Here is a 26632-nt window from a genome sequence, read left to right as displayed (position 1 = left end):
TATTATGATCGGGCATATATTGTCGTAACAAAACCTTCCACTCCCTGTCCTCCTCACTGTCACCAACTGACGGACAAACATACTCCCACCATGCTGGAAATTATCCGGATGTCTCCCAATCAATAATCCCAGTAAGACATCCATTTTCAACCATGATATTAACATTAGTGAGGTCACCGTGCGTAAAGGTATAAGGTGCCGCAGGTGGCATACGTTGCCGAAGTCGTATGCGCACAGCCTCAGATATGGCTTCATTCAATCCACGCTCCATGTGAGCCCAAAGCTCGTCATGGGTTGTAATAGGACCATGGGACAGATGGGAATCTTTGTTCCTAAATAGGAAATCTAAATACACTGGACCGCCAGTAAGAGATTGGGTCTTGTCGGACTGGAGATTGCGAAGTTGTAGCAGATACTCCGCGGTCTGTTTTGCTATTCCCTCCTTTTCATGTGTAGAAAGCTTTGACCAGGCTTTGCTTAAGGGCTCGCCAGGAATTCGTTTCATAAGGGTAAGAGTGTGGCCACCTTCGTCCCAAGATCAATGACAGTGAGAACAGGAATGGATGTGTTTTCCTTCACAAATTGAGTATTTGGTACTTCAGCGGTCGGAAAGCTAGAACCTCGGTCTTTGAGAATCAGCTTTGAGCCCAAGGACCAGACGCCTCGATCTCCTGCTTCAAAGAAGAGCTTGAAATAGCTGTTGTAGCCACAATGCTTTTGGCTTTCAGTGGTCCAGCTACATGCTGCGCAAGGGTCTGGGCTCATATGGGATGATGGATAATACTAATGCTAATGGGTTCAACGAGTGGATCAAAGAATTCATGTGCCGCACAGCTAGGGTGCTATGATTTCTGATGGGGAATCCAATGCAAATATGTCGTACTTGTAGTTTTATTCTTAATTGCTCCTGGAAGGGTTGGCTAGCCAAACTTAGAAACTTGATCGGTTTGGGCACAAGCTGAAACAATACAACCTTTGAGTAAATAGTCTCACAACCATGGATCCCCCAACAATCTGCTTAGCAATTCCATTTGGTGTCACCATGGGAAACTATCGTCACAGCAAGTGACCTATATGGCCTTTTCTAAACGAGACAAAGATGATAGGAGTTCTCCGATCACGGAGGTTACAGAAATAGTCGTGAGCACCTTCATCTGAAACAGTATGTGTAGTAAAAAGGTATCAACCCCGGTTCCAACTCCATTTCTGAATTTTGGAGCCACTTGCCTCACGATCTAGGGATGAGGTAGAATAGTGAAGAACATCGGGCCTTTTCGCTAAGAGAATATTCTCATAACCCCAGGCTCTGGAGTAAACCGTTACGGGTGTCCTTGCACTGGATCTTCATAAATGTTACTATTTATTTGACATATATGGCACTACGGCTAGAACAGTGAAAGGGCACCAAGCAGTATGAGCCTTTTTCATACCAGATATTCAGTATTTTGCACGCAGAAATGAAACGGTTCGAGCCATTCCATGAGTTCATGAAAATCGTCGGCTCTTTTTGATCCAGAGATGTACATATTCAATGATCCGCGGGAGCTCAACCCCTCACCACGTCACATCATGCAAGCCACTTCACCCTGCAGCTCCACAACATTGATTGGCCGAGTTCGAGAAAAAGCTACACAAAACAGTAAAATATCGGTACATGAACCTAGATTAGTCTGGTAGCTCTCAAAATCCAGTGACTCCCGAACCCCTCGGCGTTCAAACCCAGCTGTGGCTCAGGTCTTGCTACACCTCATCTTCTTCCACTACCACTGAACAGCCCGCATTACATAAAAAGGGCATCCAAAACACAACGGAAAAACAATCTGAACAAGAAGGAACGTCTTCGAAAGCCACAAGGAATACTACCGCAATGTCCTCATCATCCCATAACCCCCACAACACCCCAACCCTCCCCAACTTCACCCGATACATCACAACCCACGACGCCAACGGTACCGCGATAATCCACAGTGAAACGGAAAGTACATTCAGAGAATACGACAACGGTAGCCTCCGCTTCAATGTCCCCTTCACAACCTCCCAGTTCCCTGCCGAACTAAGCGGTGACGCCGATATAGCCGCCCACGAGTCCTTGATAGCGTCTGGCAACCTGGGTCTGGTTAGCCCCAGTGGAACCGTCTGCCGGGTCGTGGACTTTGCGCCTCTGAAATCGGGAGGCAAGGGATTAATGCATCGGACACAGAGCTTGGATTATGGGATCGTCCTGGAGGGATCTATTGAGATGTGGTTGGACTCGGAGGAGATGAAGCTCTTGAAGAAAGGTGATATTGCTGTGCAGAGGGGAACAATGCATGAGTGGAGAAATGCAAGTGAGACAGAGTGGACTAGGATGGTTTTCGTGCTGCAGGGTACCAAGCCTTTAGTTGTTGGGGATAAAGTGCTGAAGGAGGAACTGGGGACTCAGACGGAGATTAAGCCCAGTGCGAGTGCAACTAATCTGTGAGTGGCTGGAAGTCTTTTTGGTCTGATCTCTAACACTCTACAAGTGTGTGAGCGTCGACTATATCCTTGACGAGTAATAATCCTATTCGAGATTATAACAAAGCTTTCTCTCCTCGCCTTCCTGACTTGAAGTCCAACTTTGAGAAATGATCGTACTTCTGCAGTAGTCGTAATGGGGAAAATAACTTTTATTAGATATATTTACAATAGATAGATTCCGTGTTTGTTGGATGTTTTCCATTCCTACGAGGACTGTCGTTTAGGAATATGGTGGCGATTTTGCAGTTCTCGTCGTGGTAGGCCAAATGCTAGTTTTTGAGACTTTTTATTGTACTAACGGTCTCGCTACCTTATCGCTTACCGCTGTACCTATAGTATGGGTCGCCTTTTAGCTAGGCAATGGAATGATGCTGAAATTTGTCTAACAGATGTCGGGCTGGATTCCGAACTCATTACCGATCAAGGTATTGTGCTCTGGAGTGGACTAGATATCGATGTTAATGTCCGGTTCGGCCTCAGATGTTGGTGACACAATCAGTGTCTCGTCAAGAGTTGCAGGAGAAGACTCAATACTGTCATCGAGACTTATAGTGGACAATGTTGGGATGATCTGGCGGGTAAGTGTGGTCTCCGGATCATCAAGCGTCGAGTTTGGTGTTGAGCTCGGTGTACTAGACGCGGTATCCCTTTTCTGATTGGCATTACCGGCGACCATCTGCCGGGGCCAAGCAGGCCAGTATCTCTGATGAACATACGTAGGTCGATTGGCTAGCCATAAGCGATTCAGTGCCTGTTGCAGGGGGCCATCGTTGGTCTGCATAACTCTTTCATTAGGCTCGTACTGAAAGAGAACCTTTCCCCTTGCATCCATCATACTTCCTCTAGTGCGATCATATTGATATAGGAGGGGTGGTGCTTTCAGTGGAATGAGCCGTTGGAGTTTCTCTCTGATCCGATCGATCCTAGCTTTATATGCACGGTCATAGTTAAGGTTCTGAGTCCCCGTCGGATAAAAGATGTAGGCAAAAGGCTTGTAGGCGGCGATGAAGGCACCGCCATTTCCGGTGAATTGCGTCAGGCCTGGCATCTCTTGATTGCCATGTTCCATTGCATTGAGGACATCGGCTATGAACGTGTTCTCGGCACTGGGCCACAACTCGCCAGACGGGCCTTCCGTACCGAATGCAGGATTCTCCCACATATGCGACATCCATACACCCTTTTCGGAAACTACTACCACTGAGGTACATCCATGTAGATCCTGCACTGCCAAGTTGAACTTCACATTTCCCAATTCCCTGAACAGACCTGATGACAGGCTCTGTTGAGACGAAGGCACCCAATCCGCTCTCATATATTGGCTCACCAAGAACGCATCAACATCCCCACCGAAATCCTCATCCTCTGGTCTGGCTAGCACCCGCTTGGGTAACGATCCACTTTTTATCCCGTTTTTAGGTCTCGAAACCTTTGGTGCTGTCTTTGAACCGGCGGGGCACGAGGGGCAACCTATTCCACAGAGCGAAACTGCTTTAATGGGACGAGATGGGTTCCTCAATCCTCCATGGCGTCGGATGGACCTCGCATGACCGTCAGAAAATCCGATTAAAAGAGCAAACATAAGCCATAGAGCCACTAGCATGGCCCGATTTGATCCAGGCAAAGATGTCATTGTGAGTTAAAGAAGGAAAAACAGAGTAAAACGGAATGCAATGGAATGACCACCAGAAGCACACTGTTGATTGCTTCACATTGATCAACCTCCAAGAATTTCTGTTGCTCAGACAGATCTCAACACACGCGAATGATTCAACGGTCCTTATACCCCTTGGGAGCCCCCAGACACGGTATCAAAGTTCGATTTTCCTTTAGCATTTGGAATCATCTTCGTTTCAAGGGTACCTGGTCCTACGATAACAAAGGAGCTTTTCCGACATATCACCTAAGAACTGGGGGCTCTTGTTTCATTCTGCTTACCTTGCGGCACTTGAACGTGGATGTTGAGAAAGATCCACGAATAGGGGCCAACAGCCGATTTTAGTTCTACTTCAAAGACCGTGCCCGAATTGCCCTGCTTAGATGAAAAATCTTTAATGACGCGGGATGTGGTACTCCTTTGTTCAGTTATAGTCACGACAAAGATAGCCTTAGTAAAGGCTCTCGGCAGACGCTTGGTTGCCTGACGCCGCACCTCTCTTGACACCCAGCTGTCAGATTCATCTTAGTTGTAATTGCTCCATAAGACCGTCGCATTATGACCAAGATATTGAGCATGCCTCGGGTTATAAAGCCATATATCTAGCAATCTCTGTGACTCTAACAAACAAAAGGGACATGTTCCACGATCTTTTTCCGCCCAAGACCTAGAGCATATTTTCCAGGATTATGAATGCATCAACCGCTATGCAGACCATCTCAAGCTTGTCTGCAGCTTTCATTTGAGTCAGCCAAGAAGCATCCCGATATTTTCTGGTCGGAGACCAGCCCATTGATCGCTTGGTTGAATGGTACCAGTAGATGCCGATTCTTGAAGGTCCCCGAAACTCTGAATATCAACCCAGCGAATCAACAATTATCGGCCCGACTGCCTTTGCATAAGCTATCTTTGTTCGGCCTCTCCTGGGCCCCACATAGGGTTGGTTAATATAAACACTCGGATAATGCGCCAGCTTCTGGCGCTGGCGAGTCCTGACCACGGTGCGCCTCTGACAGCAGGGGAACATGAGTGGAGAGCGTTCCAAGATCTATGGATGCATTAATACGCCACGGTGTCTATAACCTGCCTGGACCTGCCTGGTCATGGAGCGCGGCTGGACCAAGCTACGAGATGTGCAGTATCTAGTTTACCTATTATAATGAGTGACCCTCGGAATTATGCCTCTATCACTTCTGCTTCGCACATGGTTATTTTATATCCGATTACACTTACAATTGCAAGTTACTACTGACAGTGTTTCCGTGTTTGTCGCTTAGTTTGATATCCAAGTCTTCGTGAGCTAAAATATGTATGAAGCTACCACGAGTTGCGTCCTTGCGAGCGCACACTGACTCATCTAGGCCTGTTATAGATGTGCAACGGACAATCCATGATTCTTTAGCACATATACTAATCTATCTTATATTTGAAAACACCTACTATAATAGAACAAGAGAGTTGGTTAGATGGGTTTCAGCCAAGAAGATGAGATATATTCTCGTTGAAGATGCTCACAACGATTGTGATTCGGCTATTCTTTGAATGCGACGATAGTAGCTGTCCTTCACCCATCTGTTTGGCCCAACAAAATGGGCGGTTTAATGCAAGTTGCGTAAGCGGGATACTCTAATCCGGGCTATATGCTAGCTAGTTTGGTCTTCAGATCCGATGTTTATTATATTTTGATCATTCCATATGAAGGGTTTATTCTCATGCTGTTTCAATCTTATCACACGAGGTACGTCCACTTTGTCCTTGTAAATTAAACCAACTAGTGAATATAGACAGTACTAAGCCTATAGCTTGTATAGCCAAGAGCCGGTTGTGGAGCTAGCTTGGCAGAGACTTACGAAGCCTATCTACTCCATACAGCCTGCTATAAGACTTGACCTTAAGGCTCTTTTTTAACACTTCTTGCCTGATTTGAAGTGCCGTTTAACTGCCATACTGGGCAAAGTGGTCCAGTATATTGATGTTTACCTGCACCGTTGCTCAAGGGAATAAACCTGGCTGCCAAAGCGAGGTAGCCCTAAATGGCTCTATGGACCATGATCGACTCCCGCCCTACTCTATCTAGATCAACAACCCTAGTCACCCTCACCACACTTGCGCTATGGCTTCTCCATCTACCGAAGAAACGGCTAAATCTAGCATATCGAAGACGTGATGCGGACCCACCATTATACCATTGCTTGTCCTCTAGCATCATCGGCCTCAAAATTTCGCAATTGACCGCGTTCCCCGTAACCATCAACTACACCCCGTACATCTCTCGGCAAAACGTAGATCTTTTCTATCCTTCCGCATTGATCGTCCCCGTCAGTCAAGATTTTCTCCGTGAAACGCTGTCTGCCTTCCGTCTTTTACCTCTGTGTTGCGCGACGATCCCCCGCTACGCGATATTTTAACGGATCATTTGGCAACTCCTCAGTGTTGATTCTTACGATGCAATCCTGTGGGGTTATTGCACAAGATGCGCTACTCCGAGGAGTATGCTTTGCGGAAGTGGTGCGCGAGGGCGCTGTGGGGATCGCATGATGGAAGGGCAAAGACATAAATATGGTCAGTATCTCGGAGCTTTTGTACATAACAGGGCGCCTATCTCACCGGTTATACCAGTACCTGAATCCTGTGGCTTTCCGTAAGCGGAGAAAGCAAATCAGTCTTGGTATCAGTCACGATGAAGGTTATGTTCGGAATATGGCTGCTTTGGGGCCTTGCGACGGCCGCCAAACAGCCTAATATCTTGTTTATCCTTACGGATGATCAGGGCAAACTCATCGGTGGACTGGACCACATGCCTAAGCTGCAGGTTTGTACATACCTAGTCCTCCATACCACCCCTGCTTTCTGTTCTGTTGCATAGCCATTAGCAAGAACTCGCAAATAACCCAAACCACAGGAAAACCTCATCCAAAAAGGAGCAACCTACCCCAAACACTATTGCTCCGTAGCCCTATGTTGCCCATCCAGAGCCAACCTCTGGACAGGTCGCATGCCACACAACACCAACATCACAGACGTCGGTCTACCATACGGTGGATACCCCAAGGTAGTCAGCGCAGGCTGGAACGACAACTACCTACCGATCTGGATGCAAGAAGCCGGCTACGATACATACTACGTCGGCAAGCTCTGGAATTCACATACAGAAGAAAACTACAACAACCCTTACGCGAAGGGATTCAATGGTTCCGACTTCCTCCTCGACCCATGGACCTACCGGTATTACAACGCTAAAATGACCCGTAACGGGGAGACACCCGTTAGCTACGCTGGCCAATACTCGACCGATGTGATCAAGAACAAGTCATTGGGCTTTTTGGATGAAGCGTTAGCGAACCCGGATCGCCCGTGGATGCTTACTATTGCGCCGAACGCGCCGCACTCGAATGGATCCCAGGATGCAGTGACGGGTGCGACTTGGTTTGGTGAGCCTGAATATGCGCCGCGCCATGCGCAGCTCTTTAAGGATTATAAGATTCCCCGTGATGAGAGTTTCAATAAGATCATTGATGGGGCTGTCGGGTGGGTTGCTGACTTGCCAACGCTCACCGAGGAGGAAATTAACTATATCGATGAGTTCCAGCGGTGTCGGTTACGGGCGCTTCAGGCTGTTGATGAGATGATTGGTGAGCTTTTCGAGAAGCTTGATAAGGCTGGTGTGCTTAACAATACGTATATCTTCTTTTCTACGGATAATGGGTACCATATTGGTCAGCATGCTATGCAGCCTGGGAAGAATTGTGGATATGGTGAGTTCGTGCGATCATGAGTCCTAGGTCACAGCATTAGGGAAATGCTGACACATCACAGAAACGGATATCAACATTCCTTTATTCATTCGCGGTCCTGGCATTCCTCAGAATCAAACAATTGATGTCGTCACTAGCCACACTGATCTTGCGCCTACTTTCCTCTCCATTGCGGGCACGACGAGAGATGGCCTGGATGGAAAGAAGATCCCGACTACCATCGATGCGGGTAACGCAGATAATAAGTCGGAGCATGTAGCAATCGAGTACTGGGGAATTGTGAGCTCCTCCCACGTTCATCTTGTCTCTATGACGACCAACTAACAACGACCTCTATAGGCTGTTCCCGAAGGTATCTACGGCTACAAAAGCGACAATGACAGCCAGCCAGGCAATAGCTATAAAAACAACACGTACAAGGGCCTACGGCTCGTCTCAGACGACTATAGTCTTTACTATTCAGTCTGGTGCACTAACGACAAAGAATTCTACAATCTAAAGGTACCTAAGTCAAGTCAAATCACCCTCACCTTACATATACTAAAGAAATGGAATAGGACGATCCCCTTCAAACGACCAACTTGGCTTCGAACATTAGCGCCCATCAATCCTATACCATCGCCAACCGTCACCTCGGCCAGATCATTCCCCGCCTTGATGCACTAATGATGGTTCTCAAATCGTGCAATGGAGATTCCTGCCGCGAGCCATGGCGGCAGCTTCACCCGAAGGGCTACGTGAATAACTTAGCCGATGCACTGGACTCAGGGTTTGATGAATTCTATGCGAACCAGCCGAAGGTGTCATTCTCGGAATGTAGCCTTGGGTATCATATTTATGCAGAGGGGCCACAGGAATTCAATATTTATGGAAGTGGGTCAACCGCGAAGAGGAGTGAAGGGGAGTATGTGTCGGTAAAGCGATGGGGATTCTTTGATGGGTGGCTATGAAGACTGCCTGTCTTGAGATATGGTACATCTCCAAAGTCCTATTAGTCTCTGTACGTCATGGTTGCAAACAATGACGATCAAGTCTATGTTAGTCATGTTAATAAAACGTGGGTGGTTACTTAAAGCGATTAAGCAAGAAATAAACCCATATAGAGACAGAAATTGGCCGAGACTGGGGTAAAACATAAAAATATTTACATCGAGCCTGAGGTGTCTGCCACCTGACCAGCCTAGCCCTGGTCTCCTGATTCATTCCTCTATGGTCCTTCTTCTTAGAAGTCCCACCGTTGCAAGACCTGGGAAAGATACACAAAAGTGGGCTGTCGACTGCTAATGCAAGAAACATCCGTTCCTATCACGCCAATACCGAGAACAAGCGATGCAGCTATTCATACCAACATGATTACACATTTCAAGAACGACACCACATTCGGACAATCGGCACAAACTTGCTCCACTGATATTATAAGAACCGAGATAGTAAACTCTGGAATGCACCCCTTACCATTGTTAGAAATATAGGCATAATGGCTTTGAGTACGTCGATGCTCACTCAGGGGTCCAAAAAACCCTAGCCTGAAGGAAGAAAAATACCTGAACATTGGCAGATTCACCGGAACGAAACATTACAGATTATCGTTTCAGATCGCGTTGCTCTACTTCCTCATTTATCCTGTTACATAGCTGCCTGCAGCAAAAGGTTATCATGCTCGAGGGGTCAGTCACCCCTCAGAACCCATAGATATGGTTTGACTGTACTATAATATAAGTAGTTGCAATTCTGAAAACAACCTAGAAGAAACTCGGGGTCGTGCTTTAACTTGTCTATAATGCCCTGTACTCAAAAGCAATATCAATCATCTTAGGGCCGACGGTCATGTCTACATCCGTATGATACAGGTACCTTGCGCAGAACAACTACACGTTTATCAAATATTGATAAATTACAAAATACATCTGTATTTGTGTGTTGATAGGCTAGAGCCAATATATTGATCTCATCAACGGGTCTAGTCACATCACTTCGCCAGCCAGTGCTTTGCATGGCCAGCATTATAACAAACATTATGTAGGAAGGCATCCACATCAAATATCCAGCCCAGGGGGTACAAAAAAGAGACAAACACCATGATACAATATCAACGAGAAACGAAGGGTATAAAGCAGCTTTAATATGGACAGATCAGAACAGCACGATACTCCAACTCGCATAGAAAGCAAATGAGGGGGAAAAGTAACTCTGCCACCCAGTGAGTCAAATATGAAAGTAACATATAAGCGACACTGCTCATTGGAGCATATTTTTTGAAAATCATATCATCATTAATCTGGTAGTTCTCCGCTCTGGGAATCGCCCGCCACTATTCGAGGTCATTCCGTACGGTCCGTCGAGTGCGCTTGGTGGCGGGAGACGGGTAGTTGGGGTTCCAGGTGGGCCAGGTGGGCCAGGTGGACGTGGTGATCTGGGGCGTCCTGCATATCCGGGAGGTGGAGGACGGGGATAGCCCCGCGAGGGTTGACGCGCATGGGGGGGTAGCGGTCCGGGCGGGTATAATCCCGGGCCTGGACGCTGGTAGCGAGGGGGTGGTGGTAAAGCCGCGGCGCGGCGGGCGTCACGCTCACAATACACTTGACCATTCCATTCAAAGTATTCCCCCTTCAGCGCAACTTGGCAGGTGCGGCAAGTGAGACAGTCAGGATGGAACTTGAAACGATCGGCCGGCCCGTGACCCCGTCGTTCGATTGTCTCCAGATACTGTCCCTCGATCCCAGTGTGGCATGTATGGCACAGAGAGTTGTTGCGCTGGTGATAGTGCTGGGCGCAATATGGAAGGTCATCCAAGACGTAAAAGTCGGCGGTTTGGAAAGGAGTTTTGCAATCATAGCATACAAAGCAGGCCCGGTGATACCGGCCCGTAAGCCGGCCATCCGCGGACGAGACAGATTTACCGATGATCATCTCGCCACAGCCGCGGCAAGGGCCCTTTGGGCGGGGGGCTGCACGGGCAGGTCGTTCAGTGGTAGGGCTAGTTGTTGCAGGGGGCTCCGGCTGGTCCTGCTTTGTCGGTTTTTGCATGGGCTTATCATGAAGAAGGGACACACTTCCCATACTGATAGCGGGATCGGTTGGGGAGTCTGGACTGAAAAGATGTTGCGGCATCCGGGGAGGCTCGAGAGTGTCCGACCCTGCCATTGACATCGTTGTATTTTCGCCATTTCCTTTTTGTAGGTCCTCCACTAAGGTACCTAGTTGGCCTTGATCGGACGGGTGACGCTTGGACATACTGATAGCTGATCCGATGCTGGAGAAAGAAGAACCGCTTCGCGTATCACTCGGCGATGAATCCGAGGAAGCTGTCGAGCTCTCCGCCGCACTGTCCATAGTGTCTAAGCCCAACTCGCGGGCAAAGTTAGTGATTGAAATAGCAGCTTCGCTGACAGCATCCGAATTCCTCCTCTGTGCTCCAGAGGGTTCATCGACGTCGCCAAGCTCCTGGTCGGGGGGTGGAAGATGAGGGAGGCCCGGACTCTTGTAAGCTTTGTATTCAATACCCTGCATGTCTGCAGGGGAGGTTGACCGCTCCTGGGGGAGGTCGAGGAGTTCCGATGGCGTACCATTGGAACTCGGGGTAGGACTTCTAAAAAAAAGTTCAGCGGACCCGCGGTTACTGCTTAGACGGTCCGAGTTGGTATGGGATGAAGCACGGAGACCACCCAGCCGATCCCCCTGGGCATCCTGGTCGCTGGTGCGCTCGGTAGACGGATTGAGATTACCACTGCCATGGCGCTTATGCTGATCCTGGTCGTGTTGGGTCTCGCCGTGGGGCATATTTGCTTCAGAGAACGTAGTCGCATTTGAATCCCGTAGCAACTTGCTGGGGAATGTAGACGGTACTGGGGGAGCATCGTCTAGGAATTTATACTGTTGGGCAAGGCTACCATAGGATGGCCGCCCCATCGATACTGATGTCGATCGTCTGGAATCATAGCGGGAGCTTGCGATAGAAGTTCGGTAACTGCTTTTACTTTCAGTGGAATAGCTATATTTATGGAAGGTTGGCAGGGGCCCTGGAACGTCGTCCTTGGGCAACGGTGGCGGCGGTGCTATCGCTTGCTCTCCTAAAGGTAACCGAATGCTAAGGCCTGTCGTGCCTGTATCGCCAGCCGGAATCGGTAGCGCCTTGTATGGATTGTCCAGAGGTACCATATGCTTTGATGTCTTTTGTGACATGGATCGGGGAAGGGGAAATGTCGGAATCTCATCTTGATCTGGCTGAGAGGGGAGAGGAGACGTTTGGCTCCGTAGTAATTGGCGAGGCGGGGATTGCTGGCCGTCTGGAAATGGGGTAATATTGCCCTTGCTGCTGATCACCGCTTCCAGGCGCATAAATGGTCGATCTGTTTGGGGTTACTGATGAGTCCGGGGACATACTAGTTGCCACTGATGAACGTACTAGCTTTTGAAGGGTCAATGGGTGGAGGAATTCCTGATCTCCCTAAACTTTTTGATGGACTGTGATGTTTCGGTGGTGGCGGAGGGGGTGTTGAAGATACTATCGAAACGGTCAGTAGCACGAACTATTGAATTTTCGAGGGAAAATAATACCAGGCCCAGGTGCGCAGACATGGTCCCCCATTGCCGAGATCTCGACATTCATGCCACAGTTGGAACATTTGATGGTGGGCAAGAAGCCCATATTCATGGTCGCAGCCATGTCACTTGCGATGGTCTCCTGAGAACCGTAGCGCGAGGATTAAATCATAGAAATGGGTCGAAAGGACCGTATTGTGTGTTGATGGTGGATCGTGGGTGTCTCGTTCTCATAACGAGTCGTCGATGCTAATCAACCCCAGGAATCAACACCACACAACAAACAAACACACCAGCTGAAGTACAGTGCAACGACTAAACTCAGTTAGAAAGTCATGGGAGAGTCGTTAGTGCTGGCGAAGGGTGATTTTATGAATAAGAGTGAGAGGATAACGGACGAACTAACAAATGGAACCAAACTCAGATAAGAATAGTAGCAGGCGTGAGTGGAGACGCTACTCTTTTTTGTGCTTTTTTTTTCCCTTCTCTCCTCGTGTATCTGACGATCCAAGACGGTTTAGTCGCGTTTCCACTTTAGGAGGTGGACTGGGGCCACTAGTCACGAGATTGGCCAATGTTCACAAGCGCAGGGCAACACGCGTTCTTTGTGACGCAGTATCTACTTTACAATATCACTTCGACTTAATATATTTAAATTCTATCTGGTGCTGCCGGTCAACTCCGACTACAATCAATATATGACTGAAATTGAATTTAATATACCGTTACATTCTTTTCGCCCCCTTTCCGAGCGGAGTTTTGACCAAGCCCGGTCTGACGTGATGCTGCATGTCAACACGCTGACCACACGAACATATACTTTCGAAACCCCTGAACCAGCGCAGATCTTCCTCAGGGGCAACGACCGTGACCCATAACACTACTACCACACCCTCTTGTCATTTGATCGCCCCGTTTCCTTCCTGATCTTGGCTCCTATGGTAAGTGCACGCGCCCGTCCCAATCATTGTTATTGTTGTTGTTGTTATTATTATTCTGATTATGATGACTTTCATGATTATCTTTTTTTACTTCTTTTTTACCCTTCCCCGATGTCATCATTGATCTCCCTCCCCCCCTTACTTGACGACTATTGATGGTGTCCAATTACACGTTCGCGATCCTAGAATCCAAATCGTAGGACAGCAGCGTAAATGATAAGCTTACACAGACCCCATTGGCCGTAGAAAGATCCGGAGTTTTTCCAGTAAGGGGCCAGAGTTTGTCGAGGCCTTCCCCATGGTGCACAAAACCCCATCCGGACCTGTCATAAGACACAATTCCTCTTCTGACTCGATGGAAATTCTCCGGCGAACGGACTATGGCTTGTCAATGGGAACCCCAAGCAACATAGTGGTTTCTATCTTGGGCGAGACAAGACACCTCTCGGTCGGTCCCCTAGGATCTCATTCTCGTCGGGGTAGATCAACGATCCCTGCACCATGGCTCACTCGCTCATCATAGCGGGATAATAACCAGTCAAACTTCGATAGTCGTTGCCCATTCTTTGAGGTAGTCCAAGCCACGCGACGAGAAGATCGAAACATTCTCCTGTTTGCCCGTACCATGGATCGCGGAGCGGGCTCCAGCTTGTGGGAAAGTCTTATCTAATGGTTGCAACCAGTGGTTTCACTCTCAAACTTCGATGATTTTCGCCCCGGTTCAGACCCCCAATATTTAGTCTTCGTTCCAGGCAATGGTGCGGAACGTTGGCTTGAAACGGGGGTCTGCCCCGAAATAGCATCGTGTTTTCTAGAATTAGTATTCGAACAATAGTCGCAACGCTAGTCAATGAACCATGCAGCGGTTTGCCCGTCGGTTGTGAAAGACAATTCCTCAAAGAGCAACCGTCGATAAACTTGGACAGGTCATCCGAGAGGTTTGGATTCGGTCGGTGGGAGAAAGTTCACCTAGCTTGACTAAGCACTACAGTTGCAGTCTGCGACGTGTCCCTTGCGTCATTGTATACTCTAATTTAAGGGAACAAAGCATCGTCAATGAGAAAAAATCTGGTGCCGAGCATTGCTCCCGAAAAGAAGGTGCGCGGAATAGCAGCCAATCTATCTCGAAGCCCAGAGAATGTCGCTGGGGAAGGATCAGGTTATACCTTTACCCACTTGAACGACCACTCCGCAAACAGCAAATGTGCGGTCGCTGAATCAGGGGTAATATCGCCAGTTCGCAACCATGGGACACGGAGCCGAGCTTTCCGCTGCTCACCGCAACGTCAGGGGCATGAGTTGTCCTAAAATGCAACGACGGGCGCACTCCATGGATCCCAGGAGTCGAGCTTTTCGTGATTCCGGGCAACTCGCATATTCTTCCCATTTCTCTGGTGATGAATTGTCCTGAACCAAGTGACTTGCCCGGTCACTTTTTTTAGCGAGGCCGCCCGTAGCGGTCCCTGCGGAATGCCCGACCCACAATAGAAAACGCGCAGACCATTCGGTGCCCTGAGTCTCTCCGCCGGAGGAAAATCACATGTCATGGAGTAGCAGGAAGCATCAAAGAAAAAGGGCGTTGTCTCTTTCACCAGTGTCCCCTATACACCAACCCATTGAGACTGTTCTTTTCCAACGGTGCGCGTTGGCCATATTCTAGCTCTCGCGTTGACAAGGATCTGTGGAGTAACCACTTCGGACCTGCGTCATGAAGCAATTAGCCGAGTGCGAAAAACGTTAGGCAACCATTCCGAGTGGAGAGGAATCATGAATGAAATGTGGACACCGAATTGTGGACGACAGCACCACCACAACGTGACATCTCGATGCACTAGAACTATTCAGTGTTATGCATAACATGCCAAACCCGTATGTTCCCCAACAACATGATCCTCTTGTTTTGAGTTCGTAGGGTAGAGACAAATCAACGACTGGGATCAATGACCTGGGAGGGGTGGAGGGGCAGACAATTCATTCAACTCGTCCACTTGTGCGTTCTTGACCGCTTGTTCTTTTTGGTCGCTTAGAAAGTTAATAACATTGGACTAAGTAGAGCTAATCCTTCTTGGACGTTGGGGAGGGAAATTGCCGGGTGCGGGTTGCGGAGGAGGGACGCCCGTGACTCCGGATTCAACCACACTCTCTCTCCCTTAAATACTCCCCGCTCGCTTTTCCTCTACTTCTCTCTCTTCCCCCGTTGACTTCGTAACTCTCTTCGTTTCGCTTCAAGCTCACTTTCTCAATTCTTGGGAATCACTGTCTACAAGGCGTGCTCGCCAAAAACCGCCAAAATTTTCGGCACACTTCTTAACTCGTGAGTCTCCCCCGCAATCATGCTTTCCTTACGAATGGATGCTTGTTGGTAAAGAACAACAAAGAAATATTCTCCTCCCATTTCATATATGCTCGGACTAACAATGATGACAGGCGTCACCACCCGTTCAACGGCCGGCGCTCATCCTCTCGTGGAGGGACATCGGCCTACGAATTACACACCCATTAAATCATTCACCAAACATCCCACTTTCGCCATCCGAGTCAATTGTCTGCTCTGTGAACGCAATGGCTCCCCACGCTAATTCGGATGTTGCTGCCAATGGCGCCGTGAACGGGTCGGCTCAATCCTCTCTGTTTACTGTCAATTCCCCCAATGTCGAGTACACCGACAATGAGATCAAGAGCAAGTATGCCTACCACACTACCGACATCACTCGTACCGCCGACAACAAGCTGGTCGCCACTCCCAAGGCGACTACCTACCACTTTAAGGTTGACCGCAAAGTGGGCAAGGTTGGTATGATGATGGTCGGCTGGGGTGGTAACAACGGGTCCACTGTGACGGCCGGTATTATTGCCAATCGCCGTGGCCTCCAGTGGGAGACTCGTGAGGGCATGCGTGCTGCCAACTACTACGGCTCTGTCGTCATGAGCTCGACTGTCAAGCTAGGAACTGACCCCAAGACCGGTGAGGAGATCAACATTCCCTTCCAGGACATGCTGCCGATGGTCCACCCCAATGATCTCGCCATTGGTGGATGGGACATCAGCAGCATGAACATCGCCGATGCCATGGACCGGGCTCAGGTCCTCGAGCCTTCTCTCAAGCAGTTGGTCCGCAAGGAAATGGCCGAGATGAAGCCACTGCCTAGCATCTACTATCCCGACTTTATTGCTGCCAACCAGGAGGACCGTGCCGACAACGTCCTCGAGGGAACCAAGGCTTGCTGGGCTCACGTGGAGAAGATCCAGCAGGACATCCGGTAAGTTCCAATAGTATTTGTTAACTTGCACTTCGCTAACGGCAACAGGGACTTCAAGGCCCAGCACGGTCTGGACAAGGTGATTGTCATGTGGACTGCCAACACCGAGCGGTACGCCGACATCGTCCCCGGTGTCAATGATACCGCCGACAACCTCCTCAACTCGATCAAGACTGGCCATGAGGAAGTTGCCCCGTCCACTGTCTTTGCCGTCGCCTGTATCTTGGAGAACACTCCTTTCATCAACGGTTCGCCCCAGAACACCTTCGTCCCCGGCGCCCTTGAGCTGGCCGAGAAGCACAAGGCCTTCATCGGCGGAGACGACTTCAAGTCGGGCCAGACCAAGATGAAGTCGGCTCTCGTGGACTTCCTCATCAATGCTGGTATCAAGCTTACTTCCATCGCCAGCTACAACCACCTGGGCAACAACGACGGCAAGAACCTGAGCTCCCAGAAGCAATTCCGCTCCAAGGAGATCTCCAAGTCCAACGTGGTGGATGACATGGTTGCGGCCAACCACATCCTGTACGAGAAGGATGAGCATCCGGACCACACCGTGGTGATCAAGTACATGCCGGCCGTGGGTGACAACAAGCGTGCTCTGGATGAGTACTACGCCGAGATCTTCATGGGCGGTCACCAGACCATCAGCTTGTTCAACATCTGCGAGGACTCCTTGCTGGCTTCCCCTCTGATCATCGACTTGGTTGTGCTTGCCGAGATGATGACCCGCGTCAGCTGGAAGGCGGAGGAGGCTGCCGACTACAAGGGCTTCCACAGTGTGCTCAGCGTCCTGAGCTACATGCTCAAGGCTCCTCTGACTCCCCCGGGCACCCCGGTTGTCAACGCGCTCAACAAGCAGCGCAATGCGTTGACCAACATCTTCCGTGCTTGCGTTGGCCTCCAGCCGGAATCGGATATGACTTTGGAGCACAAGCTGTTCTAGGTATCTGATGCGCCTTACCGCCACACATTCTCCAACTATAGTCTCTCCTTGAATGAATACTGATTACGCCTTCGTACATGTTTTTTCAACCGTAGTCAATCCTGTAGTGGTTCATCATACCCTAGAATAGTAACTCCCTATTTCGTCTCCCCAAGGCGCGAGTAAGCGTTGAGGGCCAACTGCCCACCCAGATGCGCATACAGCACATTGCCCGTAATCTCCCCTTTCTTAATCAAGTCCACCATTCCCGCAAAACTCTTTCCCTCGTATACTGGATCCGTAATAAACGCCTCCATCCGCGCGGCATACTCAATGGCCTCCCACGTCGCCTTATCGGGAATGCCATAAGTGCCGGCATGATAGTCCTCATTGAGAATCACATCCTCCTCGGTAATATCCTCTTCCTTCAATCCAATCTGCACAGCCGTGTTCCTGGCAATCCGCAACACCTGCGCCTTCGTCTCCACGGGCTTCGCCGACCCATCAATGCCAATGACCCTCTTCTTCTTTTCCCCGGGATACAACTTCTCAATCAACTTAAAGCCAGCGACCATGCCCGCCATCGTGGACCCCGTAACCGCACAAACCACCACATCATCAAACACCACCCCCATCTCCCGCTCCTGCTCCCTGACCTCAAACGCCCACCTCGCAAACCCCAATCCACCCAACGGATGATCCGACGCCCCCGCAGGAATATAATACGGCCGCTCCCCATTCCCCTCACACTCCTCCCTCAACTTCTTCAGTGTCTCCTTATGCTCAATCCCAAACCCGGCATCCTCCATCCTTACATCCGCCCCCATCAGCCGACTCAACTGAATATTCCCCACAACATCATACCCCGGATCCTCCCAGTCCACCCAATGCTCCTGCACCAGCCGCGCCTTGAGCCCCAATCGCGCCGCCACCGCCGCCACCTGCCGTGTGTGGTTGCTTTGCACGCCGCCGATGGAAACCAGCGTCGTGGCGTTCTGGGCTAAGGCGTCGGCGGCCAGGTACTCGAGTTTCCGGGTCTTGTTGCCCCCGTAGGCGAGGCCGGAGTTGAGGTCGTCGCGTTTGGCGTAGATGGTGGCGGTTTGGTTCAGGTCGGCGGTTATTCGGGGGAGGGGGTGGATGGGCGAGGGGCCCAGGGTTAGGGGGGTTCGGGGGATGGTGGAGAAGGGGGGTGGGAGGGGGATGGTGTCGGGCATTTTGTCTTTTTCTATTATCTTTGGTTGGTTGGGGTGTGGGTGGTGGTGAGTTGTGTAGTGCAATGTATATATGTAGATGTCAGTAGGTGTAGAGAAATATACTATATGTATCGGCTATATATAGTGAGTATAGGGAGGTTATAATAGAAAATGTATACGTACCCCTCCTTCTCCAATTTGGAGTACTTGTCAGGTTACTCTCTAATCATGGCTATCTTGCAGCTGGACTATAGTCTATCGTGGTAAGTCTGAGGGGAATCAGTTCGTCCCCGCAGATGAGATATCGGAGGTTGTCCGTTATCTTTACCCCGACGGATCTTCAGCTATGTATGTTTATATGTCGTGGGGGGCGATAAGATAATCAGTCGATTGAATGATTAGATAGAATAGACACATTACGTACATACCTGCCTTCTGTTTTCCTTATTTTGAATAAGGTTAATTTGTTGGAGAAGGGGTATGCATTAGAACCTGTATGAAGTTGACCGTCGGATACCTTGCCGATATGATATGTACCGTGGAGATGGAGATATAAATCCGGGTCTAATTCCTTATCGCGCGGTGAATTCGATTTTCGTCTTTAGAAATAGATACTATGCGAAGTAAAACTACTTACTTTCGATTACAGTTTCTGTTGTACATAACAATAAATACTCTCGCTCTGCTTACCTCACGGCCTCTGACCTATATTGATACCCGAAATCAACATATTCGATTTCATTTTTGACCAGTGTTCTCTTCACCACGAGGAGCGGAGAATTTCTCTCAGATCACTATGTAGTATAATAGACTTTTAACATAACATGAGCACAATACTTGACCACCGAGGATCGACAATGGCCGAAGGAACCGAGGAAGACGGCACCATATATGCACACAGAAAGCCAAGAGCTCTAACCGATACTAAAGAGATAGTCCATAACACTGCCCCCTTGGACATGTTTACCCCTCCTGAGATGAAGAAAATCGCATGATTCTCTAACCCTCATCACCATATCGGTATTACAGGGCAAAAGACACTATGACCAAAGTCCTCCTCACCGGGGCCACCGGCTACATAGGCGGCACCGTCCTGGACCACCTAATCAAGAGCTCAGCAACAAGCGTCAAAGACTTAACCTTCGACCTCCTCGTGCGTAGCAATGACGCCGCAGAGAAGCTCATCAAGACGTATGGAGATCGCGTCAAGCCAATTCTCTGGGCTGGATTCACAGATCTCGCATTCATCACCGACACAGCCGCCAACTACGACATCATTATCAACGCCGGCACTGGCTTTCTCCCAGAGGGCACAAAAGCTTTCATCCACGGTCTCGCCCGGCGGATTGGACCAGACACGCCGGTACCCTGGTTTATACACATCTCGGGGTGCACGAACCTCTCAGACCGTCCATTGACGGCAACCGCCTACCCAGACAGAGAATGGGACGACGCGAACGGCAACGCCGTCTACGAGTTCCTCAAGAGCGAGGACGCCCGCGATCCCTACCCCCAACGAACAACCGAAGTGGGCGTACTCACCCTCGCCGAAGAAACAGGCGTGCAGGCAGTGAGTCTAAACGCGCCGGGTATCTTCGGGACTGGGCGCGGGCTTTTCAACACCCAGGGTCTCGTTCACTTACTCGCAATGAGCTATATCCTCAAGCACGGATACGGATATAAGTTAAACGACACGGCAAATTTCGACTGGGTGCATGTCGAGGATCTAGCTGACGTGTTTGTACTCCTTGTCCGTGCTATTTTGGAACGTGAGGACCGGGGCGTGGGATATATTCCCTCTGGCAAGAATGGGATTATCTTTCCTGCTGTTGGCCGCGTGTCACTGATCCAAATTATGGAGGAGGGTCTGGATGCCGCTTTTGGGGCGGGTGTTCTGCCTCGTGAAGATACACCGAAGGAAAAGGAGATCCGGTTAGTGGGGCTTCAGGAGGTCGCTGATGAGGTTATGGGGGGTCTTTTGGACATGGCTGAGCGGGGTGTTGCTGGACATAAGAAGATGAAGGGTACTGTGGCGAGGAGGTTGCTCGGTTGGAATCCGTCGAGACTGGAAGAGCATTGGAGGCAGGCATATGTAGATGCGATTGAGGTGTTGCAAAGTAGGAAGGGGTCTGATACTCTGGAAACATGCCTAGGTAAGTGAGATGGTGGCTCTTGGGTAACGTGGTGGTTGGACAGGGCAAGACTGGCGAACATCTCATTATATAGATGTAGCTTGTCACTTGATTTATGTACAAATACGACTGGACATTGCTTTAATGGGGCAGTATTCTACCTAGGTTGGAGGTCTAACTATGATAAACATAGGAGAATAGAAAAGTGAAATTAACTAGCCTATAGTATATTAGATGGTTTACTGGATTGGAGGTTGAGATTGTCTCAATCAAAAGACAGTAACTGGTATAGTGGGTTAGTGTAGGATCTATTGCTTGGTTAGCATCTGGTTACAAAGCCAACTCCTTCCGACTCGAGTAATAGACCTGTTTACCTAGGCGAAATACAAAACAACTTTCTACTGCAGTTACTAAGCAGTCCATCCTTGGATAAAACTATCGAAACTGACCAAGCCGAACTGACACAGCCGAACTGACAACGCTCAATTAAGAAGGCTGGACTGACAAGGTTGTCTGTTAGACAGACAAACGTGTCTATTAAAAATATAAGAGAAGTCTATTTTGTCTGGCTGTTGGAATATCCATCACTTTCAGCATATTTATTCGAGCCAAATATTGCTTAACACGATGGCCAGCCTAGACATTCCACACGAAACACTAGTAAAACTCAAGGACAAAATCATTCTGATTACAGGTTCGCTTACCCCGATGTCATGAATACTACAGAGAATCTCATAACCTAAGATAGGCGGTTCCTCGGGCATCGGCCGCGCAACTGTCGAGTTATGTCTCCAGCTAGGAGCAAAAGCCGTCATCGGAGACCTCAGCCCCCCTCCATCTGACTTGTCAAGCACCGAGAATCTGAAGTTCGTAAAAGCAGACACCAGCTCCTGGGACAGCCTACGAAATCTGTTCAACGAAGCCGTCAAGACATTCGGTCGAATAGACCACGTCTTCGCAAACGCCGGCATCGCCCCAAGAACAAACTTTCTGGATGAATCACTCGACGAAAACGGAGAGCTCGCGCCCCCAGACCTGAAGGTGCTCAAAGTTAACCTGATTGGAGCGATATACACGACCAGACTGGCAGTTCATCATTTCCGGAAGTTCGCAGAACAGCACAACGGGATTGCCACCGGAAGTGTTGTCTTCACGGCTTCCGCGTCGTCGTTCCAGACCTTTGGCGCTCCTGATTATGCCACGGCGAAGCATGGTGTCTTGGGGCTTATGCGTAGCTTGGTCGGTCAACTGCCCGGGAATGTTCGTGTCAACGGTATTGCACCGTCGTGGACGACGACAGGTCTTGTTTCTGCTGACTTCCTTGCGTCGTTGGGTGTGATTACACAAGATCCGGGGGTTGTAGCGAGGAGTGTGGCGTTTCTTTTTGCCGAGTCGACGAGGAATGGCCATCTAATTTATAGCTGGGAAGGCAACTATAAGGAGATTGAACAGGCGGAGGGAGGACTCCTCAGTACGCTAAAAAATATCCTTGGGAACCCTGTTAGTGAGGATGAAGTCCTCCAGAGGATGAAAGGAAAAGCAAGCACCGGGAAGTAATTAAGCATGTCATGGCTGAAATATTAGAGTGCAAACCTTCCCCGAATATCAATAGACTTTGGTAACCTGGGCATTACTTCGGGGAAGCCGGCTAGGTCCAACTCATTCTAAATCTTGTGAGTTTGAAGATTCTATATTCCGTTCCTCACACTGGAAGATGGAATACAGCGAGAGTCTCCGGATAACTACGACGACCCTGTTAACTCCCTTGTACCTACTGATTGCTATGTTAGTTATCTCTAGATCGGAATAGTTGGTCTACCCTGCCCGGCCTATTGATAGATCAACACCATGGCGAGGCTTAGTCCCGTCCCAATGATCAGCACAATTATAAGGCTAGGTTAGCTTAGCAGAGTGTCCGCTTTCATATACATTTATGAATAGGTTATAAGAACATGACATGGCCAAGACAGTAAGACAGTAAAACGGTCGGCAGGGTGTAATGAGTACCGAGATTATGTGGTCAAATGGCGAGTAGTCAATTTATGTATCAGCACAGTCGTTTTCTATAGGTCCATCGTGTAGGCGACAGTAACGCCGCATAATTGCCATACACCATCTACTGTTCAGCAACCAGCTTCTTCTCACCAGCTGTAACGTTCCTTCCCACCGCTACAGACGAACTCAAAACCTTCTTCAAAGAAACCGCCGCATGACACAGCACATAAGCGCCCAAGCTCAGAAAGTTCAACCATACCAGTCCGACAAGATAAACCAACAACCGCGGCGGAATTAATTTAAACACCGCCGTCGGATCAAACCCAGCCATGTCCTCGAACTTTTTCACCTCAACCGACACGGCCGTTGTACTCTCATCGGGATCAACATTGTTGTCCGTGAATGCATCATTGTATATAGCAGTGGCCATGACACTTCCAAAGATGGTCATGAAAAACAGCAGCACCGCCTGGTTAAGCAACTCGTATAGCCAGGTGCAGCACAGGCCAAAGAGAATGACTGCGCCGCGGCGCGATCCATAGTCTGCGGATGCGATGAACCGAGCAATAGTATCATCTTGGCTAGTTGACGGAGCAGAGGCAACAAGGAGACGACAGATGAGGAAAGTCAGAAGACTGCTCGACGCAATGATTTCGAGGTAGGTACTTTTACTGTTCAGTACGTTGAGGGCTGTGAAACCGAGTGCGGTCAGCGTCCAGGGGAGGAGCAGGATAACAGCGAGCCCGGTGTAGAGGCCGTTGCTGAGCTGGAAGAGTCCATGAGCCATGATGTTGGTCTAAGTTCGTGATGAAAAGTTGAGAGAAATTTTCAGTGTTAGTTTTCCCTGAGCTAGTCACCTGACCTTGAGGACACCATAAGCAACTAATAAAAGTGATTAGTCTGCTTTATGGATATCCGCTTAATCCATGTTCCCCATCTGACCCAAGGTGAGTCATTTACACTATTGATAGGTTAGGGCTGACCATGTAACAATAGTAAACCCCCAATCTGGTCATCGGTTCGGTTCGTCCCGCGTGGAAATTGATGCCTTGATGCCTTGGTGCCTGCAGCGTGTTTATGATATCTGCGCTGTGCGCAAGGAACGTTGCTCAAGCGCTCATGACCACTAAGAGTAGAAAGGGTCAAAAGGCCACGGAGTACTCCGTACCATAGATCTGGGTTGTTAGAGTCTCCACAATTCTGTAACATTGGAGCGCCTCTTCGCAGTGCTGCCCTACATGCTCTACTAGGACTGCGGATGCTTGTTCACTCCTGTCTCAAGGGAATTATTCCCAAGGTTTAACGGATGAGGTGGGAATATGCTCGATATGTATAAGCGTTTCGCGTATAACGCCTTGTGGTGTGATAAAGATCAAAGAGAAGCACGTCTTCGGGTGTTACTATCAGCGGTGCACCGTATATAGTGCACCCACGACTGGCGTTGGCATCGTCAGAATAAAAAAGCTGACTGCGATTGCTCATCAATGGTCTGCTGCCACACTTGATGATATCTGCCAACTGCTACCGTCCCTAGGAGTTGACCTCTAGTCCCTGTGGAGTGAGTCGTCGACCACCTCCACATAGCTGCCCGGTTACAACCATTCAGCTACAACAGGTGTTAGAGCTATGCCATTCAGAAGGATGCCAAGCATGAGTGAATCGTAGTCGATCAGTGACGCAGGAAGTATATAAGCTCTAAGAGAGCCTTCTTGTTCATAGCTCAATGAGGAGAAATCTCACAACGTGAAGATGCCCGTGTGGGACGCAACGCGACAGGCTGGGGGTTCACTGTACGATGGTCAACATCTGTACCCTCCAGTAGCATCACCTCGACGAAAGGTTGACTTCTAGACACCAATGTTCTTTTGCATTGATTCCAGTTCCCCACTCAAGGAGCAAGTGAAGACAAGATCACGGTAATTGAGATGCTTCCAAGGCCCCACTAACCCACAACCCCCTCACCCCGGATTCCACGTGACGGGATCTAGTGCGGAGAAGGACGATTGATAACTTTCCCCAGGTTTCTCTACTTATCCGAGCAGTCAAATTAATTCTAGCCATGAGTACATCCGGCAACCAACGGGTCGCTACTAAGGTCGATCGGAAACGTATTACGGACCGCAAAGCCCAGAGAAACCACCGAGAACGTGTCAAAGCATATATCAGTCGCCTCGAGACCACTGTTGAGGAGCTTACCAAAGCATCCCAGGAGGGCTCTGAATGCAGTCTACTACAGAAGCTGCAAGAAAAGCAACTCGAGATAGAACGGCTTAAGGGGGCGATACGGCAAGCCAATACAGCCCTGGGAACTGCCCTTGACACGACCTCCGCGTCCATAACGCGTTCCCCCATCGCCGAGATCGTGCCTAGAGATACCCCGGTAACAGAGAATAACTCGCCGTCCGTAGCTGAGCATGAAACGACACAAAGACTCAATAACCGCAGAATGCAGATGGAATACACGCTCGAGCTAGAAGATATATCTCTCAATATGAACCGTGCCAGTCAATTCCAAACGAACAATAAGAGAAAAGATTTTGCTGCTCCATATAGCAATCTAGCCAGTGGGGATGGCCAGATGAATTACTTCCAGGTTCTGAATGAGTCCCTGATTCACGTCCTCAGTGGTGGCCCACTGACAACTTCTGCTGCTGATGACGATGACTTGACTATTCGGGCCATCTTACACGGATGGGATACTATCAAGGAGGAGAAGCCACTCGACCGTGCCTGGAACTTTCTCAGAGCTCTAGACCAAGGCCTATTTCACCGCACTGGCCCTGTGGAGCGCCTGGCTATCTTGCGCCTAATGCGATCCATGCTGATGGTGGGTCGAAACAAGTAACCCTTTGCATATTTATTGTAACATTGAGTAGTCGAAGAACGGGTCCCCGGGGCACTCCACTGGCCAGGTTCCGTCTTTCATGTTCCCCACGTACGTACCAGCCCTCTTCCGTCGATATGAAGCTGAGTAGTGCGTAACAATAGTACCATGCAAACCCTCGTGACTCACGCGTGTATTATCGACTTTTTCGTGTGGTGAGAATTAGGAAGTAGGAATATTCTTGAATCTCGCGTACTAATCAGAGATTAGGCCAAACCTCCGTGACCACTTAATCGCCTCCGAAACCTCCCATACTTCTGAAGCAGAAGCGGCGCATTATGCGGAAGAAATCCAGCTGAGTTGGCCATATCAGATTCGAGATGCCTACAGGTACCACGAAGAAGAAGGCAGGTTTCAATTTTCGATCGAATTCAACAACGTTTATTACGACTTAAAGTCATGGCAATTTCGTTCGAACCCTGCACTCAAGATGCTTGTTGCGAATGGACCAATGTCCTCACTGGAAGGACGCTTACAGGCCTCGTCAAGTATACTGATTAGTTCTCTGGATCCAAATGGGTTTATTGAGTCAGGGGGAGTTGTTGGCTATTGATTCTATTTGAATTTTCCCATGCATGCATTGTCGGCTGTCAAAGAGGTAGCAAATGTCGATATGACGAATCTTTATCCCTTAAGACCATAGCAATTGCATATTCGCCACTTCATCTTCAAGTGACTTGGTCACTTCTCCGCAGTATCCACTGTGGGTATGTCTGCATCTAGGCTGCCAATTAACGAATGTATTAGCGGCAATCGTTGAGCTAGGGGTGTCAGCTACACTTTGTCAGTGTTGCGAAGTCAGTTTGGCGTAGTCAGCCTTGCTCTTCTATTTCCGCATTGTTAATACCT

General features: G+C 49.2%; 11 protein-coding genes across 11 annotated transcripts; 6 read left to right on the top strand and 5 right to left on the bottom strand.

The window, feature by feature from the left end:
- Nucleotides 1–100: 100 nt before the first annotated feature.
- F9C07_6419 (kinase-like domain-containing protein) lies at nucleotides 101–505 on the bottom strand (the record flags this gene model as incomplete). Its single annotated transcript, XM_071511462.1, has 1 exon — nucleotides 101–505. One exon carries the CDS (start codon nucleotides 503–505, stop codon nucleotides 101–103), a length of 405 nt encoding a protein of 134 aa, XP_071364365.1.
- Nucleotides 506–1867: 1362 nt separating this feature from the next.
- F9C07_6420 (cupin domain protein) lies at nucleotides 1868–2461 on the top strand (the record flags this gene model as incomplete). Its single annotated transcript, XM_041286325.1, has 1 exon — nucleotides 1868–2461. The coding sequence occupies one exon, from the start codon at nucleotides 1868–1870 to the stop codon at nucleotides 2459–2461; it is 594 nt and encodes a 197-aa protein (XP_041147488.1).
- Nucleotides 2462–2944: 483 nt separating this feature from the next.
- On the bottom strand, nucleotides 2945–4132 carry F9C07_6421 (uncharacterized protein; the record flags this gene model as incomplete). The annotated part of the gene is made up of 1 exon (XM_041286322.1): nucleotides 2945–4132. The coding sequence occupies one exon, from the start codon at nucleotides 4130–4132 to the stop codon at nucleotides 2945–2947; it is 1188 nt and encodes a 395-aa protein (XP_041147487.1).
- A 2057-nt stretch (nucleotides 4133–6189) lies between these two features.
- Nucleotides 6190–8919, top strand: F9C07_2258758 (arylsulfatase precursor; the record flags this gene model as incomplete). The annotated part of the gene is made up of 8 exons (XM_041286324.2): nucleotides 6190–6514; nucleotides 6588–6679; nucleotides 6701–6738; nucleotides 6812–6968; nucleotides 7059–7911; nucleotides 7973–8190; nucleotides 8251–8412; nucleotides 8469–8919. The coding sequence occupies 8 exons, from the start codon at nucleotides 6190–6192 to the stop codon at nucleotides 8859–8861; spliced, it is 2238 nt and encodes a 745-aa protein (XP_041147486.2). The 3' UTR covers nucleotides 8862–8919.
- Nucleotides 8920–9746: 827 nt separating this feature from the next.
- F9C07_2284699 (LIM domain protein) lies at nucleotides 9747–13064 on the bottom strand. The gene is made up of 3 exons (XM_041292781.2): nucleotides 12469–13064; nucleotides 12317–12415; nucleotides 9747–12260 (listed from the first exon to the last, which is right to left on the bottom strand). The coding sequence occupies exons 1-3, from the start codon at nucleotides 12575–12577 to the stop codon at nucleotides 10174–10176; spliced, it is 2295 nt and encodes a 764-aa protein (XP_041147485.1). The 5' UTR covers nucleotides 12578–13064; the 3' UTR covers nucleotides 9747–10173.
- Nucleotides 13065–15956: 2892 nt separating this feature from the next.
- Nucleotides 15957–17600, top strand: F9C07_6424 (myo-inositol-1-phosphate synthase; the record flags this gene model as incomplete). Its single annotated transcript, XM_041292776.1, has 2 exons — nucleotides 15957–16654; nucleotides 16703–17600. The coding sequence occupies 2 exons, from the start codon at nucleotides 15957–15959 to the stop codon at nucleotides 17598–17600; spliced, it is 1596 nt and encodes a 531-aa protein (XP_041147484.1).
- Nucleotides 17601–17737: 137 nt separating this feature from the next.
- Nucleotides 17738–18793, bottom strand: F9C07_6425 (putative 1-aminocyclopropane-1-carboxylate deaminase; the record flags this gene model as incomplete). The annotated part of the gene is made up of 1 exon (XM_041286318.1): nucleotides 17738–18793. One exon carries the CDS (start codon nucleotides 18791–18793, stop codon nucleotides 17738–17740), a length of 1056 nt encoding a protein of 351 aa, XP_041147483.1.
- Nucleotides 18794–19814: 1021 nt separating this feature from the next.
- Nucleotides 19815–20933, top strand: F9C07_6426 (uncharacterized protein; the record flags this gene model as incomplete). Its single annotated transcript, XM_041292775.2, has 1 exon — nucleotides 19815–20933. One exon carries the CDS (start codon nucleotides 19815–19817, stop codon nucleotides 20931–20933), a length of 1119 nt encoding a protein of 372 aa, XP_041147482.2.
- A 598-nt stretch (nucleotides 20934–21531) lies between these two features.
- On the top strand, nucleotides 21532–22769 carry F9C07_2284695 (putative short-chain dehydrogenase; the record flags this gene model as incomplete). Its single annotated transcript, XM_071510716.1, has 2 exons — nucleotides 21532–21598; nucleotides 21653–22769. 2 exons carry the CDS (start codon nucleotides 21532–21534, stop codon nucleotides 22459–22461), a joined length of 876 nt encoding a protein of 291 aa, XP_071364364.1. The 3' UTR covers nucleotides 22462–22769.
- Nucleotides 22770–23020: 251 nt separating this feature from the next.
- Nucleotides 23021–23686, bottom strand: F9C07_6428 (uncharacterized protein; the record flags this gene model as incomplete). Its single annotated transcript, XM_041286317.1, has 1 exon — nucleotides 23021–23686. One exon carries the CDS (start codon nucleotides 23684–23686, stop codon nucleotides 23021–23023), a length of 666 nt encoding a protein of 221 aa, XP_041147481.1.
- A 1272-nt stretch (nucleotides 23687–24958) lies between these two features.
- Nucleotides 24959–26336, top strand: F9C07_2233951 (uncharacterized protein; the record flags this gene model as incomplete). The annotated part of the gene is made up of 4 exons (XM_041292774.2): nucleotides 24959–25726; nucleotides 25776–25834; nucleotides 25888–25938; nucleotides 25994–26336. The coding sequence occupies 4 exons, from the start codon at nucleotides 24959–24961 to the stop codon at nucleotides 26334–26336; spliced, it is 1221 nt and encodes a 406-aa protein (XP_041147480.2).
- Between the last annotated feature and the right edge of the window lie 296 nt (nucleotides 26337–26632).

This window comes from Aspergillus flavus, chromosome 5 (assembly GCF_009017415.1).
Source record: "Aspergillus flavus chromosome 5, complete sequence".
NCBI classification, from domain to species: domain Eukaryota; kingdom Fungi; phylum Ascomycota; class Eurotiomycetes; order Eurotiales; family Aspergillaceae; genus Aspergillus; species Aspergillus flavus.
Note: the sequence above shows the minus strand (reverse complement) of the source record. Positions and strands in the feature narration are given on the sequence as shown.